Source organism: Anticarsia gemmatalis, chromosome 19 (assembly GCF_050436995.1).
Source record: "Anticarsia gemmatalis isolate Benzon Research Colony breed Stoneville strain chromosome 19, ilAntGemm2 primary, whole genome shotgun sequence".
Taxonomy (NCBI): domain Eukaryota; kingdom Metazoa; phylum Arthropoda; class Insecta; order Lepidoptera; family Erebidae; genus Anticarsia; species Anticarsia gemmatalis.
In genome coordinates this window covers 3166690-3186027 of record NC_134763.1, presented here as the reverse complement: position 1 = coordinate 3186027, position 19338 = coordinate 3166690, and the positions used below count along the sequence as shown (strand labels likewise).

General features: G+C 38.1%; 2 protein-coding genes across 7 annotated transcripts in view; one reads left to right on the top strand and one right to left on the bottom strand.

The window, feature by feature from the left end:
* The first annotated feature begins 188 nt into the window (after positions 1–188).
* Positions 189–19338, top strand: part of lobo (coiled-coil domain-containing protein lost boys) — a 141129-nt gene continuing 121979 nt past the window's right edge. Inside the window, exons 1-2 of the mRNA XM_076126513.1 lie at positions 189–699; positions 861–986. Coding sequence (XP_075982628.1) covers positions 271–699; positions 861–986 — 555 coding nt within the window. The 5' untranslated portion in view covers positions 189–270. The remainder of the gene's footprint in view (positions 700–860; positions 987–19338) is intronic.
* LOC142980917 (protein distal antenna-like) lies at positions 2409–7258 on the bottom strand. 6 transcript variants are annotated; one of them, XM_076126523.1, is made up of 2 exons: positions 6932–7258; positions 2409–5091 (listed from the first exon to the last, which is right to left on the bottom strand). In XM_076126523.1, the coding sequence occupies exon 2, from the start codon at positions 5076–5078 to the stop codon at positions 3549–3551; it is 1530 nt and encodes a 509-aa protein (XP_075982638.1). In that variant the 5' UTR covers positions 5079–5091; positions 6932–7258; the 3' UTR covers positions 2409–3548. The 6 variants fall into 6 exon arrangements, with proteins under 6 accessions (XP_075982638.1, XP_075982637.1, XP_075982633.1 ...); XM_076126522.1 differs by having other exon boundaries at positions 2409–5094; positions 6932–7257; XM_076126518.1 differs by lacking the exon at positions 6932–7258 and adding an exon at positions 5536–5798 and having other exon boundaries at positions 2409–5094.

The window sequence follows — 19338 nt, the reverse complement described above, 5'->3', positions numbered from 1 at the left end:
ACCAAATTAGATTGAATATGTGAAAAAATACCGTAAGAATAATAGTATACTATTCAGCTTCTAATGTTTCCTTGTGACTGAATTCCCGTTAATATGATTTTCGCTCATTTTCAGGCGTTGGTTACACGGTTGCATAGAAACTGAAAGCCTGAAATCAACGTCAAAATTATTATTGTTGCTTGCTCGTGTCACGCATATCACAACATTTTTGATAACACAAATCTTTTACATTATTATAAATTAGTATCACATGTTTTATAAGTTTTCAAAATGAACGCTGTTATCAAACCCCCTTCAGAGACGTTCTCTACAGAGAAAAAAACTGATAACGAACCCTTGGACACAGTTGTGGAAGTAAATGAGAATGTGGCTAGTGAAATATTCGATCGACCATACGAAGAAGGAGATTATGATGAAATACCACCACGAATATTTGGTTTGAAAACAGTTCGGGAGCCGTTAACGATACCATGTCTAAATAATGCGATCTATGAACTGGGTGTTGTTAACTTGTGCTGGCCTGAGATCAATGAGCCTGTATTCGAAACAAGGACATGTTTTCCTTCATCATATTACAAGAACAGTACAAAGGAGCGATTGTTACTAGCTTATGCGGAAAACTTTAGACGCCAATATAATTTTCATTACAAAATGCGGAAACCGTTGTTGCTGCAGGTCCCTAACGAATGTGGTTTGCAGGTATCTTTTTTTAAGTTCTTGGTAGTCCTACTAGATGGCGTTAGCCACTTACCGAGTAGTATTATTTATTCGACACTTCTACAAACAGCAATCGGCTGAGAGTAGGTATATTAAATTATTATTTATAATTTGTGTCAGTTGACGAACTTATTTCATTTTAGAAAATGGTTTGCACTTCAATCAGACCGACCAAGCTCTGCTATGCTACAACGATCACTTGGCAAGGAATCAGTTCTTTGGTATCTGATTACTTTGACTACGAGCCACTGATCAAGCCGATGCTGCACGTGAGTACTTTACTATGTTGTTAGAATAGTAGTCGCCTTGTCTCTTAAAAATTGCTTACTTTTAAAACAATGGAAGATGAAGATGAAGACTTTAACTATTGGCCACTAGATGGCGCAACTTATCATTCAGAAAATCAAGATATTTATAAATCAAACTAAACAAATACATTTTTTATGTAGACGATTGTCAAATCAAACGGATAATTACGGATAGACTAAATTCGTCTCATCTGAAGTTATAGAATTCTAATTTTCTCAATGTTTTTCCATTGGATTGAGTTCTAAGGACTGCGTGAAAAAAAAGGTCATTCCTTGCCATAATAAGTTATTTATGACTGCGTTATAGTATCGTATCCATACTTTTAAATAATATCTAAACTGACGGCTAGCTCGTCGAGTGTGTTTATCTGAACTGTGTCCGTCTTTTCCATCCAATATTATTTTGATAAAATCATTTTTCCTTTTTTCGGTATGTCAGGCAAACATTTGCATTGATATCGATAAAATCTAGCCGTTCCTACTAGTAAGCTTTGCTGCAACATGTCATTTGTGCATCGCCATGCTCCAGAGGCACGGTAGGTTTCAGTGGTTCTGGTCAGACACGATAGTCTGAGGAACAGTTGTTAAGCCATGTCAAATGTTCTTCAGTCGGCTTGTGGATCGTTTACTCTAGGTTGACCGTTAACTAAACGATATATTATGATGCATAAAAAAGATTTCTACTATGCAGAGTTCCGGGCTTGAGGTGTCCTAATTGATAACAGTCAGCCCAACTTTATATGTGCCAGATGAGACGCTCAGCTCAAATACCCTTATGCACCATCTATAGAATGTCCGCTCTAAGGTTGTTAGCACACTTGATACAAATTTACCGACCGGTGAGTTAGTAGTACTAGTTATAAGCACCTCTAGTAATGGAATACCTATGGTACCACTACCACCTGTAACTATGGCGTTGCAACTGTCTTTACCCATTGCGCCACACACGCAGGGTCACTCACATGTTTCAGTTTGGTATTTTAAAACTCGTTCCTTTACATCCCATTCTATCCTTTGTCGTTTTAAATGGCTGTAACATGTATTATATAACGCAATCCACTTCAATTTCAATTGGAATTGTTATTTAGGATTTTCAATTAAGTGTTCAATGTACTTTTCAATTAGATTTTTTTGATCGAGTGGCCCCGCCTCTCCCCGAATCAATCTATTCTGTTTACAATCTTACAAGTTGAACAATTCAACCTTTTGAGCCATTATTCCGCCGAGCTATCTGTCAGACAGTTTAAATAACTTTTTTGAACAGGTTTTTATAACAAGTCACTGACGAATTCGTTTCAGTATGTGTTCTGTTCAGTGTTAACGAGGAACATCAATAGGTATATATTTTTTAGGTCTTCTGTTGTAAATAAAAGGCAATAAACATTTAAGGTTCAATCAAGTTTAATCATTCAACATTTTCGAGATCACAAGTCGTGATAAGAGAATTTATAATCCAATTTTTTAATTTTGTACAAAATATCAATCTCTCGAATAATTTTCCAGTGGGCTAAGATTAACGTGAAATGCAAATCAATAATTCTATCTTCTGGGGAAGGAGATACAATTTTTGAAGTGTTTGCTAAGAGAAGGGCGCAGCGGCCGGGACCGCCGCGACGCGCACACCTACACCATTGGACAATCTCTTATAACATTAAGATAATACACTCTATTAATTAGGAATGTACTTACAATAATAATAATCTCTCAATAATTTATAATTTTGATCACAGTGTCCTTAACTGTTAACTTTAACGTATAATACAATTCCGAGTCGACGAGGCGACGATGTCTACCATATACATATATAAAATACTGAGCAATAGAAAACAATTACACAACGAGTGCCTAGCTAACGCAATAGAGTCATCTATATCTTAACAATATTACCTTGTTCTTAAGATTGGCACAACAATACATTCGCATCCTTTCTTTATTTGGTATCGGCCGGGAGAGGCGCCACAGCCACACGCATACTCCACACACGCACACACACATATATATATGCGCTACTACTCAGTGAACGGTTGAAAGGACGCCGTGCGTGACTTAGTATTAGTTTTGACTTGAGGTAGAACATAGGGATCCGACTATAAACTATAGTAAGGGTACAACTAGGAATGTAATCGTCGAATGGCAACATACAGCGGTACTATCTAGACTAATTAATGATCACTTAACAGTTTTGTGTGCATCGGTAAGTGAGAACGCAGATATAATAACATTTAATTTACAACAGGTATCACTATCTACCCATTAAGTTTCACATAGACTCGGAAACAGATCGGCGACCCCACGTCGGCCAACGGGTTCGGACGCGAGCTGAGCGCGCGACACACGCCCGTCGGCCGGCGGCGATCGGCCTAAAGACTTAAAACTAAAGAATGATGCATAGCTTTTCTTTTAGAACAAAGAAATTACGCAAATTTGGCTACACATATCACAAGTGAACGCTTACTGGCGACGACGTAACTATGTACATAATTGAATAATTCCCTGTAGCGAGCGGCGAGCGGCGTCGGGCGTCTACTTGCGGCGGGCGGCGTGGTCGGCGGGCTCGAGGGGCGCGGCGGGCAGGCGGCGCGCGCGCAGGTTGTGCAGCAGCGCGCGCAGCTGGTGCACGTGCATGCGCGTCACGCTCGGGTCGCCGCTCACCTCCAGCCACGCCAGGAACTTGTCGCCGTGCTCCAGCGCGTCGGCCGCGCCCGCCTCCCACTCGCCGCTCGCTGGCGACGTGGAGCGCACCTCCGCACCCACTGTTGCATTGCTGTTGTTGAACAGCAGGTTGTCCAGAACGGTGCGCGCTTTGGTCTGGCTTCTACTAGACTCATGGCTCCTGTCGGGCAGTGGCTCCTTGTTCTCGGTACCGATCTCTGGGCTGACGGCGGGTTCGGCGACGCGTGGTTCTACACTTGGCGTGCGGCGCCGCTCTGGTTCGCTTTGAACGTGCGTTTGTACTGGACTAGTAGTCGCAGCTCGTTCTTCCTCCATCTTGCCTTTGGTGAGTTGCGAGTAGAGGATGTTCTCAGCGGATTTTTCCTTTGGTACCTGGCAGGCGGATTTGTGTTTGTCCTCCGGGAGAGGCATAGCTCCACCGAACTGTTTGTAATATTGCCAGAGCCAGGAATTCCTGTTATAGTCCAGATGGGAATTGATGGGTGCGGCTGCGGCCACTGGCTTCGGTGGCATGGTGGGATCAGCAGCTTTTCCGAGTTGGAGTGGATGCGTCGGTGTTGTCGATGCGGTCAGGTCGAGCATCGCTTGTTGCGTTTTCAGCCAGTACCACAAGGTGTCATCCACGGGTTGGCTGGCAGCTGACGCGTGCGTCGTGCTGTGATGACTAGACTTAGATAGACGATATGGGTCCGAGTGATGCGTCTTGCTGCGTTGATGATGTTTGCCATCATTAAGATTGAGCACGCCATTGTGTGCAGGCTTCGGGGATCGTACGGAGCGCAGTGCGCGACTAGCAGGTTGTGCAGACAATGCTGACAGCCCAGGGTTGAGTTGAGCGAGTAGAGACAGATTGGTGGCGATCTCGTTAAAGCTCAGCCCAAGATGCGAGTGAGTGAGGCCAGGCAGATGTGCAAGGCCTGACAGTGGGCTGATGGCGCTCATGGAGACGCTAGCGCCGGGGTCAGGCCGGCGTTCACGGGGGATGTGTGACGTTGGGGAAGGGACGGCGCGCTTAGTAGTGAGCTCGACCGGGACGTCGAGCGACGGTGGCGGTTGCTGTGCGATGGCGGGGGTGGCGATGGGCGCAGACAGGTCCAGGCCGGTGGCGATGGGCGAGGGCGGAGCGGCGGGAGACTCGGTACGCGCTCGCTTGTCTGGCGGCTCACCGTCGTTGCTCTTATCAGTGTCGGGTGAGGACAGGCGTGACGTCATGTAACGTAGCTTGTCCTCGTTCTTGCACCAGCCGCGCAGCGTGGACTCGGGCACGCCGATGTCTCTCGCCACAGAGGCCTTGGACTCTCCGTCGTTGACGCGCTGGATGGCTTCGATCTTGTCGCTGGGAGTGAGAGCGCGCATCGGACGCTTGCCCTTTGTCGCCATCGTAGTGTCCCGCCTGCTGCAACAATACAAATGTATTTGGTTAGTCTCATTTGAAGCTTATGTTACGTCTACGTTGGATCACTTTTCCTGTAACTTAATATAAATTAATAATATAATATTAATTTAATGTTGCCTTGTTACAAGCCGATAAATTAATATTAAATACGCACACATCAACCAATATATTCACTGTGTTCATTCTCGTTTGAAGTTCAAGGGGAAAATATGCAATCTGTTTGATTAGTCGCTCTAATTTGGTAAACAATAACTATAACTTCAATTCACTTCCAACTTTATCGTCAGTTCAAGAAGATGTTGAAAATACAATTAAACTTGACTTTAATCAATGTAATAATCGCAAGTGACAACTAGTACTATAAAAAATATGAGGGTACAACTAAAAAAGTCTATGACAAATCGTCAAAGTTTAATACAGTATGTAATACACGATACGTACGGAATCTCAACAGAACTGCAATAATAATCCCACATAATTGCAATAAACCACTGAACGCTACTGATTAATACGCCAATAACAGCATAATTTACACAACAACATGACCGAGATGGACTTGAACCCGTCTTACATTGCACAACAACCAATGTTACCCGCTTAATGTCATATAAATAAAATTACGAAAAATTATTCCAACTGTCTGCGAAAACGTTTACAACTGGTGCCATAAACAAAAATGTTTACGCGGGAAGCTATAAAGTTACGAAAAGATAAACAAAAAGAAGACATAAAATTATGACCTACGACAACAGTAGGCGGCAAAAGTTGTCGGGTCGTTGACACGGTGACCTTGCGAGCGGTTAGCGCGTGTTTACGCCCACCGCTCCTAGATGGCGCTGGGCGACCGTCCTTAGTGCACTGTTTATTTTTGTATTGAAATGGCAAAGTTCTTGTATTAGTTTCTTCAGAAGTTACGTCGCGAAATGATAATGAAACTTTAAGAATATATTTTAAAATAATTTAACACCCGTTTACACTACTAACATTAATGAACTAAATATATATTTTTGGTATTACTACTGTATTATTGATATTATAGGAGATATAGGATTCGCGGATAGTTGAACTACTTACTGCATTTAAGCGATTCGACGAATAAACTTTTCCTCAAACTTGGAATTCGGGAAACTTTCTTATGATTACTTTTATAAAAGAAATACGCAGAACACAATTATTTGCATTGTGTTAAATTTAAGGGGGTTTGTAATAAAATTAAAAAACTACTTACGTATAATATGCTTACGATACCACGAAATATTTCTACATTTTCTTTTTTTTTTATGTTACACTTTGAGTTTTATTATTGAAATAAGATTAGATATCTAACAATTAATATTATGTTATGTCCACCGTTTTTACTAAAGATGAATAATTACAGCAAATTGAATCAATTTTCAGTTTTAAGCTAAGGTTTTATAAACTTATTACAGATTTTTTGTCTGGTTGATATTATGTTTTAAATCGGCCATGCCTTTTAAAACGTATTGCTTCATTAAAAACTGGTAAACTTACTTTAAAAACAAATTCGCTAGTATTCTACGACCTGTAGTTACCGCGTAGACACTGCTACGACACACAAAATTTATTCTTTCGGTCAATTTACCTCTATTTCATTATTTCTAACTTATTTAGCCACCTAAGTTATTTTTTAAATATTTTGCAAGGCCTACGAGCGCGGCTAGTTGGACAAAGTGTGCGGTGACGGTGTCGAATTAATTGATGACTACAACAATTTGTAACAAAGACACACAATGTGCCAAGTGCACACAATTTGATACTTTAGTTATTGCAAATTCACAAGAGACAGGTAGTGCGGAATAAGAAGTTTGAAACTTACTTGCGAGCCGGCGGCGGCACGTGTGCTGTGTTTACAATTTTTGACAGGCCAGCCGTTATTGCGATATTATAAACGTTCCGTGAATGGAGCACTCCGACCAATAAAAGTATGTGTCGGGTGCGCAGTGCGCGGCACGTGTTCACACTAGTTCCAGTTTCACTGATCAGTTGATCACAAGTCACAGAGCGGAGGAGCGCGGAGCGTGTGGCGCGAGACGTGCGTCGCGGCGCGCGCGGAGCGACTGTGTGCCGCCGGTGATAAGGCCGCCCGGCGCCCGGCCCGCGGCCCGCGTCCGCGGCCGGCCGCTCCTCTCCTTTGTGTCCGTCCGTCACCCCCCGGCGCGCCGCCCCCCGCGATCCGCCGCCTCCTCGCCTAGTCCTCCGGCGTTCGAGGCTCGAGTCGCGCTGTGCCGGCCCACCTATCTCCCGCAATATATTAACTCGATTAATTATTAATTTTAACGCATCAACTTTCCACCAAGCCGAGACAAAAAATCTCCGCACGAAATCGAAACTTTTTGTCCGTGGTCCGCGAGTAGCGCTCGGACGAAAGTTTTCTCTCACGATCGTGGTGTTCCACAACTTTTCTAAGTGGCGAACTTTGTCTCGTAATAACGTCTCGCGCCCGTCTACGAAGTAATAGTTGGCAACTAATTACTCCACTTGTCGCGACTCTACTCGCCGGCGATGTTTTTTAGTAGGTCGAGCGAATAAACAGATCAAACAAAAACAAAGTAGTAAAGGAGATGATAAGCGATAGGTGGCCGGGTGCGGGTGGCTCATTGAAATGCTACGAAGTCTCGTAGCAGCGCTACGATTCATATCATTATGATTATGTATACGTAGCAGTTAATTTTTATTTCTTTCTTTTGGTTATTTTCGTTAGTAGCGTGTAGAGTTGTGGCTTGTTGTCGGGTTAATGGTTGTTTTTTGTCAGTTCGCATGTTTGTTAAGGACTTACAGTAATCATTTTCGCAGGTGTAAACTATTTAAAATACGAATAATAACACCTAATACACCTTTTGAACTCATTGTTCAAACTCATTACTAGCTTATTGGTGTTATAATTGCTTTATTATTGAAGTCCTAAGTTATTTTTTGTAAAGGAGCAAATATATGGTCCCCAATGCCAAACATCGACAGCTAGTTAACAGAACAGTGCCTTCAGTGAAAGTAGTCACAAGTGCTACGTATTTTAGAGGCGATAAATGATAAAACTGGCATCACGGACACGTCACAGAATCACTACAACATTGTACGCAAACATTTGTTTGTTAAAGTCATTACTAAATCATTATCATACCATCGTGGTATTTTTTTTAATGGCTACAAAAATCGAGAGCAAATACCTGCATTGGGGTCGAGACATGCTTTAAACAATGCAGGGTGCTTTTTTATGACCGGATTAGTAATTTCAAAGAAGTGTTATGTACTTAAAAGCCTGGGGTCATAAAATATTGGTTACTTGTGGGACAATTGATAGTAATGATCCTAGTTGGTTATACCGATAAGTATTTGTCTCGATTTCGTGGAGCTAATATAAGGATGTAAGTTAGTTAATTATATTATTATGAAAGGTATGGTAACCAGGTTAAAAGACAAAAAACACTTTTTTAACGTTTCTCTATTGTAAAAGATGCGGCAATATTTGATTAGTTTTATTATTATATATTAGTGTAAAAATGTAAAAAGCTTAGGAAAAACGAATAGAATTAATTAATAAAATTTTCGACTCATATTAAATCCTTTTATTTAATAATAATTTGTCATAATATATGTGAAGTAAAATAATTTCAAATTTGAATATTAAAACAGTTTACGCGTACATAATTAACTAATTAGGTGTTACTAATATTTGCCGCGTTAATTAGTGTTTAAAATATTAATCTGTGTAGTAAATATTTGCTCTAATATCCAAAAAGGTATAAATTCAGAGGCATAGAGCATATCTTTGTTGATTTGTAGGTAATGATCTCGGAAACTACTGAACCGCGTATGAATAGTTTTCATCAATACAGAAATATGTACATTATTCTTGAAAGATAAAGACTTCTTTATATCCTAAGTCATATGAATATCACGGTAATATTTGAAGAAAGTTTTTCATAACACTGAGAATAATATAGTTTATATACTTATTTCATATTTTTAGTTTTATTTTCATAAAATGCTCTAAAACCTTGGACATGTTTTAAGTTTATGGATATCCTCTGTTATGTACTTAAGCGACCTCCGTGAGAAGAGGAATGAAGTATATTTTAACATAATATATTATACTAGTTGTATATGTATACTATCTTTTAAATTATGAAGCTTTATTAAAGGGTTTTCTGAGTACATATACTTTATATGTGTATGAATTGATTGCTCGAACACTTAGCAGCATTCGACTGTTTTAGAAAAAAACTCAATCAATGAGTTGAAGTTAAAGTTATATTAGTTACAATTAACTGAATACGTAGCATTCTTTAAAAGTTAAGATTATGTAACATTATTACAAAACAAACATATTAGATGAGAAGGCCTGTTTATCGCTTTAAATAAGCTAATTTAAAATAAAAACAATCCATAAGCGCCCGAAACAGGAGATGAAAGTTTTTAAAAGTAAACAATAACTTCAACTTTTTCTACATAATTTGTATAAAAGCTCGCTATTATATTTCAGGTTATCCAAAATCAGACACATGTCAAATATCGGTAGGTTTGTATTTCCTTCTTGTATACCCTTGAACAAGTATTTGTACGACCTAGGAATCGAAACTGGGATCTCGTAGACAGCTGTCGGACACATAACCTACCGCGCCACAAAATAAAACATTAAATAAATAAATATAAATATTTTTGGACAACTCACACACGGTCATCGGATTCCAAACTAAGCAGAGCTTGTACTATGGTAACCAGACAACTGATAAACATACTTATATACTTCTAAATACATACTTATATAGATGAATTAACATCCAGGCTCAGAACAAATACTCATGCTCATCACACAAATATTTGCATTATAAAAGACTACTCAACATCAGTTATACCTGATACCAGTAAGTCAAGTTAAAAAATGCAGTAAAACTTTAAAGTTACTTGTACAGAGTAGACGTGGTCGCTGCCTGTTCAATGAGCCGTTACAACACACGACTACTGTGTTTTTACCTAACACCGCTACGTTAGGAAGGGTAATGTGTTTGTTACTTTATATTGAGCGTCAGAATTAGTGTAGAGTCACGAATTTAAAGACTGGAGGTTTTCTGGACCAAGCTTTGTTCGTCAAGGTTGGTCGATAAAATTTTGCAGGATGCCTGGACGCGGGAAGGACATATGCCCGGTTTCTGAGTACATTTAGCAATAGTTTATCAGTTCAATAACTTTTTTTTAGTTTAAAGGTTATTGCATAGATAAACTACCTCTAAATGTAGCTCAGAAACCGGGGGTTATGATAGCAGGTGGAGCTGTAGACCTGTAAAAGTATCTATTACTTTTAAACAGTAAAATAATAAAAGAGAATATTATTTCTTATTTTAGCTCTACATATTTAAAGCTTTGACCTTATACGATATTAACACGTTTTATATTATATCATACCATCTAACAAAACATGTCATTAAGTGCAATATAAGTCAAATTATACTGCACTTTACTTATAAACTAAAGAACTTATTAGTATCCTAGGTGCTAGCCACTCCTATAGACCGACAACTTAGCAGAGAACCTTGGCACGTATGATTTATCTACAGTTTAATTGATAATTTCTTGTATGTTTGAAATAAAGTAGCTTTAGAAAATCGTCTGCTACGTAAGTTGGGTGAATGATGTTTAAAATTTAAGTTTTTGTATATCTCCTCTATCCGTGCACCTTGTATATGTTGCAGTCAAACTCTTAATCGGTCATAAGTACTATCCACTGATTATTCTAGTCACTAGTACTTTTGACTAGTTAAGAGTTTTGACTAAAACATATACAAGCCCTTTTCTTAGTTGTTGGACTATAGGTGTGTAGTAAACTAGTAGTTGAGTAGAATAGCTAAGCGGTTTGCACCTCGCGGCATTCGATCGCGTGCCTACAGCCGGTGGACACATAGATGAAGTGTATGTATGTTTTTGCGGTGGCGAGGCCACACATAGCTGCGCACGCGCCGCACGGTGGATCGAAAATCGGCTGTAGAAGACATAGGATCTCGATGTCGTGAATGTTATTTTTTTTTATGGAAATGTATTCTGCTGATCATTACTGATCTATAAAATGTCATATGACGTAATTGTGTGCACAAATGGAAGAGTTATAATTTTTTAAAGAAAATTTTGTATGGAGCTGACATGAAAAATGAGAATATCTCTGGAATCGCAAGGTTGGCCATTATATCCTTGCACACTGATATAGTACTATTTATTTGTGAATTTTTGACATACTTTATATCGCGGCATCACTTGCGATTTTTTTTCTAAAAATCGTCAAAATTTTCAAAAAAAATATTTTGTTTATGATACATTTAAATGCTTAAGTGTGTCTATAACAAATGTAATTTACAATACTTTTTATGCTTACACCAAAAAGTTCTGAGAAATCACAAAATCGTACTACTCCTCCTCGAACGGTGTTCTCTGAACTTCGTATAATCTTTGTTTCGGGCCTCTGAAGCTTCTTCCGAAAGACTTCCAATTGGTACAATAGCATTTACTGCAATTATGTCCCCTCCGTGAATCAACAATTTGTGGACGGTTGATGACATGTAGTACCCTACCCATCATACAGTTCCACGTATTTTTCAGCGATTGTTCTAGCGTATTCTTTAATTACGGCACGTCTACAAACTCTCCAGATGTGATAACTCTCAGAATCACAGCAAACCTGCGTTAGGTTTGCTTTAGAGATTAGGTCTTCATATAATCCAAATACCGAACTTGTAACGACAAGATAAAAAAAAGGTATTAATATCAAACTGGGGATTAGACGGTGCATCTAATCAAAGTAGATATAAGCAAAACATAGAGAGTGTTCAAGATGATTCCAGCATATTTGTGACCTCTTTGGTTCAGATAAGGTTGATAGCTGACGGTGATACCGTATGGGTGAATCCAAAACCCTACTCACCTATGTATTACCCTCCAGTCCAGTTTAGTTTTTCGAAAGCATCCAAAGAAGTTGTCATAAAGGAAAAAACTGCTACGGAACAATATTGAAGCTCTCGTTACGGATAACAAAATTGCAGCTCTCGTTCCCTCAAAATGTCAGGGACATGAAATTATTCACCAATTAACGATGAAGATGATTGATGGCAAAATTTGTACAGATATGTACAAAGAAGCGAAGTCAATGCGGCCTGCTACATGTGTTTGGCTAAGACCATATAAACGAATAAGTTAGATGCCATTGCGTCAAAAACCATTTCTTCTGGTGTGTATGAGTTCGGATTATCATCATTTCATGCCTGCATAAATGTGATGGAATAATTTTTACACATACTGTATCGTCTCGACTTCAAAAAGTGGTCTGCTAGAGGAGAAGGCCATCAAGAGTTTTTGCATCCACGAAAAAAACTCATCCAAAATCGATTCAAAGATGATCATTGCATTAGATATAGACATAATACGCAGATTTGCTGTAATTCTGAGAGCTATGACATCTGGAGAGTTTGTAGACGTGCCGTAATTAAAGAATACGCTAGAACAATCGCTGAAAAATACGTGGAACTGTATGATGGGTAGGGTACTACATGTCATCAACCGTCCACAAATTGTTGATTCACGGAGGGGACATAATTGCAGTAAATGCTATTGTACCAATTGGAAGTCTTTCGGAAGAAGCTTCAGAGGCCCGAAACAAAGATTATACGAAGTTCAGAGAACACCGTTCGAGGAGGAGTAGTACGATTTTGTGATTTCTCAGAACTTTTTGGTGTAAGCATAAAAAGTATTGTAAATTACACTTGTTATAGACATACTTAAGCATTTAAATGTATCATAAACAAAATATTTTTTTTGAAAATTTTGACGATTTTTAGAAAAAAAATCGCAAGTGATGCCGCGATATAAAGTATGTCAAAAATTCACAAATAAATAGTACTATATCAGTGTGCAAGAATATAATGGCCAACCTTGCGATTCCAGAGATATTCTCATTTTTCATGTCAGCTCCATACAAAATTTTCTTTAAAAAATTATAACTCTTCCATTTGTGCACACAATTACGTCATATGACATTTTATAGATCAGTAATGATCAGCAGAATACATTTCCATCAAAAAAAAATAACATTCACGACATCGAGATCCTATGTCTTCTACAGCCGATTTTCGATCCACCGTGCGCCGGTCAACTAGATTAGTTATAAGACCGATGGGAGACGAACTGAAGTTTAACTTCGCACTTTTACATTAAGAAATACTTATTCTTTCTTCAGAATGTTATAGAGTACGTACTTATGACATGTTGTCGCCATATTTTTATTCGTCGAAAGTTATGAGGAGCATACCTACTGCGTGTGCTAGTTTCTTGAATCTTGGAGTTGAGTTTTCATTTTCAAGATTTGCTAACAGAAGTTACAGTATATAATAGTATTGATTGTAAGTAGAGTCGTATTGACCAAACTCTTGTATCGCTTCAACATATAATACTTGGTCATTTGTTAAAGCAAATCTCAAATTCTCGAAAGCAACGGAACTTGAGCTTATTTCCATATCCAACAGTTCTGTTCTAAAGTAAAACTCAATACTTTGACCGTGAAACCTTCACGATCAGCTCACGAGAAGCCGTCAGAAGTTTGTTGACAGCGATATTCCACGTGTAACGTAGGAGCCGAGTACCGTAGCTAAGCGGGTCGCGTGTAGGAGTTCGCTAGGTATGTTTTTGCCGCGGCTCCGAGCCGAGGCCACACAAAGGCTCTCGCCGTGCCGCGCCGCGATTTACGACGCGTCGTCCGCACTGTATTTCGGGCATTGGTGATGCCACTGATCTAAGATCACACAGATACGGTACTTTAGATATTAGTTTTGATATTTTGAATAAGGTCTGGTAGTGAAATACAATGGTGCAGTATAAATTGTGTGATTTTCAATGCATTGTATTGCGTTAATTGCAATTAGTGCGGCTCAATTAAAATAAAATACGTACTGATTGTGGCTCTCGTAGCACGCATTTCTTTTACTACGCGTAACGTACATTTTTATGTGAATAATTATAACATAAATAAAGTTGTATTGCTAGGCTTTCTATCTCTACTTATTTCAGTAAAGACAGAATAAGAACTCAGAAGACCCTTTGATATGCAAAAAACTATGAACAGAAACGTACATACTAGAATATTGGACATTAAATTGCCATATCTCCCGGCTCATTGCTCACGTGTCCACGTTCTCTAGTGATTTTGTTATCGGCGGCGGCACCCCCGGCGACATCCGACGCCGCGCGCCATTACCGCGACCTCGTCCCCCCCGCGCCCCGCGCCGAGCACACCGCCTCACCCCCGCCGACGCCCTCGCACCAAGCCGCTTGCCAACTAAACGCGCGATAATTGATGTTAAGTTTCGAACGTTGTTTTCTATAATGTCATGTGATGACGTCACCATGGCTCCGGTGCTTAGCTTGCCATGATACAGTAATTATGTTTCGCATTTGTTTACAAATATTTTTTTTCTAAGTTGGCGCCCAGTTAAGTTTAAAGTTAAGCTTGTGTTTTTGAAGGATTTAATTTTTAATGTCCGAAAATCAAAAAGAAAACAGTCAAAAAGTGTTGGATTGCCATTAAATCTAATTTCATTACGTAATAACTTTGCAAAACATTATTTTTCAGTGCCAACAAATTGCTATGATACAGTAATTATGTTTCGCATTTGTTTACAATATCTTTTTTCTAAGTTGGCGCCTAGTTAAGTTCTGAAGGATCTGACTTTAATGTTCGAAAAACAGCCATAAAGTCTTGGATTGCCATTTGATCTAATTTCACTACGTTATAACTTTGTAAAACATTAATTTTCAGTGCCAAAAAATGTATTATGAAAGTTTTGAAATTTTTTATTTCTACAGTTAGATTGGATGACAAATTGTGCTTTCAACAGACGCAGAGTCCGAGTACTAATAAGTTACGAGTTTACTACACATGCTTGCATTTACGTTGACATTGTTCTCTACATTCCTACAAAAATAAATATAAGCCATATAGAGATGAAAACAAAAGCATGTTTCTTTTCTTCTCGCTGCAAAGTAACTTAAAGAAATTATTCAGTAGGTAATTAGAACCATTCTTAATACTTAAATCAATTCAAAAGTTTGCAGTTACTGTACTGTAAGCTAAAGTACAGAATCTATAAAAGAAATAAATTCTTATTTTTCCAGGTCTAAAATAACCAATTATCGATTTTCCCATTGACTATTTCCACCGCATAAAACCTCCTTGCTACATAACTATAGAGGCTGCCTAATTATGTTTCGTGCGGTTGGTAACCCTGCCTTACTCATTAGTCGATGGAGCGAATGCACCCGGCCGCGGCATGAAATTTTACAGCCTATAAGTGACTACGTAGACGTATAACTAGTCGACTCTATAGACTTTATGACTACTCTATGTAGTATTAGTAAGTTCTTTTAGTCTTTAGTGTGATTGGATGTTGAAGAAGCAAGTTGAACTTACAAATTATGAATTTTTACGCTGACCGTGACCCCTTTTCGGCGTTTTACAGACTCTACTTTCTTCAATATTTTAGTTTCGAATAGTTTCTGTAAAATGATGGTGAAAATTATGTCAAAATCTGTTGTGTAATTTGTAAGTAAGTGCAGAACAGATGTGGTATAGCTTAGCGTAAAATATTTAGTTAACTTGGATACAGCATTTTCAGATGATGATAGATTTTGTCAGTGCTTGAAAAATCTTGCATATATTACGTAATGCGAAGTATGGATGTACGGATGCTTGTGGCGACGCTTGCATGCAATAACTTTATAATCGATTTTGATGAACTTATTAGTTTATAATTTGGAATAAATAAGATAACCCTTATAATATGATACTAATCTAACACATCATACAATTTTTTCTCCAAAAAGTATTTCTAGACACCACAAGTCGTAGCCCTGTAACAAAAAGTAGGTATTGTTTTCAAGTTTCTCAATTATTGGACAATACAGTTGGGCGTCACACCACAAGGCAGGCAGTGTCGTAATCAACGGGTTTATTGATAAAACCATAGACAAGCCAGTCTGTCTGGACTATGACTCATTGTACGCTTGAAGCATACCAAACGCTCAATCTGAATTTAGTTTAGGCGTTACCATCTTATTGTTGAAGCCTCAATCAGTTATTTACTTGGTTTTATATATTAGTTTGACGCATTGCTGGACAAGAGTACTTACGGAATGAGGGAGGTTTAGTATTATCTCTACATATAATAAAGTAAAGTTCTCTTGCTACGTCTGTTCGCAATCTACTGAAAATGTTTTAAACAGATTTTCATACGGTTTTCACTAATAGTCATAGCGGTAAGGAAGGTTTAAGTGTAACTTTGTTTTGTTTGTATATATACCTTTGAAGACATGTTTCTTAATAAGTATTTAACTAATATGAAGCTTTTGCTCGCGACTCTGTCCGCATTTATAGATTTTCCGCGGTAAAAGGTATTAGTATCTATATTATTAATTAAATGTACCAAATTTCATGAAAATCTGTTCAGTAGTTTTTGCATGAAAAAGTAACAAACATACATCTGTTCTAACAAACTTTCGCATTCATAATATTAGTAGGATATGCTTCATTTCATGTTGTACAAGTAAAGCGACACGTTTAAAAAAGGTTTGGGCTGTATTCACTTGAATGGACTTCGCCTGATTCTAGGAATTTTGTCCCGTTGACTTGAAATCGAGTCTAAGCAACTGTACTAACGATAAAGATAGTAGATATTATCCCTTTTCGCTTCCAATTGTATGTCAGAATTGTTTAGTTACGTCTGGGTTTAGTCTAGATTTTTTGCCAGACTGAAATAACATTTCGAAACAGTTATTGAATCCTATCACTTGTGCTATTTCGAGGTTATGTTTCTTTTGTTTTCATGTAAGATTAAGATACTGAAATAACTACCAATGTAGAAACAGTTAAATTAATGATGATGATAATATGAACAAGACCAGAATTAATTTTAATACCATTTTTTTTCTAACACTGAAGTAGACTTCAGTAGTCTACGATGAGATGTAAAATACTGCTGAATTTACTATTGTTGCTTTCGCACAAACAAAAGTACTTTTGAAAAGTTTTCTCCTGCTTATAAATGAGTAAGCAAGTTTTATCATGCATGTTTTACGTCATTAGTCAGTCAGACTCGTGATCTTCAGGCATAATGTGACAATAACTATGCCATTTCATTACCAGTAACTGCCTGTCAGTCTCGAAGAGTGTTCAGATCGAAATTTTAAATGAATTAATTTGAATTTGATTGTCTAAAGGCAAGTTAGGTGACTTTTTAATTTGCAGATAGCTTTAAAGTGGCAAAGCACAGTTTAACTAATGCAAGCCTATATAAAAGGGTTCTCACTGGTCCATCATAGTTATAAGCAGCTTAGTAAGCTTCAATATCTCCCAATCTTGAACTTGTTTTAAATGGGCGATAATATTTTTGGTTGGTAGTTAACGATTTCGTTTGATTTCCATTTCCAGTTCAACTAAGTGTTGCCTTCCTTTGCAAGGATCACAAACAGTCCAAAAGACGAGGTAACGATCTATCAACCCCTAACTAACTCAATCACAATATTTTTTATTGAAGTAATTAGTATCAAAACTTGTGGTTATAAATAATAAAGTCCTTTACAAGAGGACAATTAGCCTCGCATTAGGTACAAAACCACATTAAATTATAACAAGTTATTAATTAAAATTGAATAAATTTTCCTCGTTGAGTTGTGTTATCGGTTCGCCACAAGAGAGCTGTAAGCCGAATGCCCATGACATGGATTATAGGGCTAGACCACACTGCACTGTCTCATAGATAACTGTCGATATGGTTTAATCACTTAGGCTAGTTGTTCACCAGCTGAGCCTAGGCAGAGCTTATTATAAAGTTAGATACGATTGCGGACTGTAATGCTGATTGATAGTTAAATTGAAACAGTTTTATGTAGCAACAAATATTTGTAATAGGATGGTTGTCAAATTAACATGTTAGCGTTTTGTTCTAAGCATTGTTCAATATTTTAGCCTTTGTGAGCTTTGTTCTCCGATAGTGCATCTACGCCGTAGTTTTGTACGTTTTTGTAGAGCTTGATTTCTAAGTGTTATCTAGCAACATGTGCTTACAAATAGTTATTATCTGGTAGTATATTATGTTGTCACGCTATGTTATACTTAAATAGGCCGTACAAATGCGATCAGCCATATTGAACAAGTAATAAAACGCAAAGGTTTAAGTATGTTACTAAATGTTACTGTTTACTTTAAGTCACTTTGGTATGGGTGCTCTTTCAGGTCTCCGTCAATAATATTTGATGTTAAAGCAAACTAAGAATCCCCCAATAAATAAAATATATTGTTCACCATCACAATAACGTCCCGACACTCGTCCAATCCTAATTATCATTCCAAAGTCTTGCGTCTCGAGGCGGCTGTCTGCACCTATTCGTACCTAGGCATTATTACAACAAACTTTACACTCTAATCCCTTGTGATAAAGTTGTTATTTGTTTGTAATATTGTAGGTAAACAACACAATAAGTTTTCTGTGTAATTGTTATCGTCGACGCGGTTGCAGGGACGCGAGTGGTCGCGAGGTCGACGCCGCGGCGGGCGTGACGCATAGATAACGCTTAGCCCTGCAACCTTCGATCGAGCGTGACACATGACATACAGGCTCATGATATTATCACGCTGGACAATACACGGGACAGAACACAAATAATTATTAAGGACAATTGGATATATTATTACTTGTATGCGCAAATTTTTCTATTTTTTATATTTTTGTTGCGATTATTTTGGTTTAATTAACAAAAATATTTTTATGCATTTCTCTATGTTACGGCTACACCACGAAAATACATATGTAGTCATATTTGTGAAGTGTTTCGCTATGACAATGTCCTTGCGATTAGACGAGAGTTGTTGTATGGTAGGTAAGGGGATTTACCTGATCACTCCTAAGTACATTAGTAAATGACAAACAGCCAAAAGTAAATTTACAAAAGCTATAGGTGCAATTTCCTGTCAATTTTCTGCAGGAGTATCATAATAGAGAATCATATTGAGGTGATTTTCGAGATGACCTTTTATGATTTACAAATTCTCACAAAAATTATATAAATAAACGCCATGATTATTTGAAAATATGACCCCGTAATGATTTGTTTTTATTATTTCCGTGATGTTTGAGCCAATTTACCATCTTTGGTCTTAGAGCGACATCATTATATGAACAGGATTTTCAAATGACT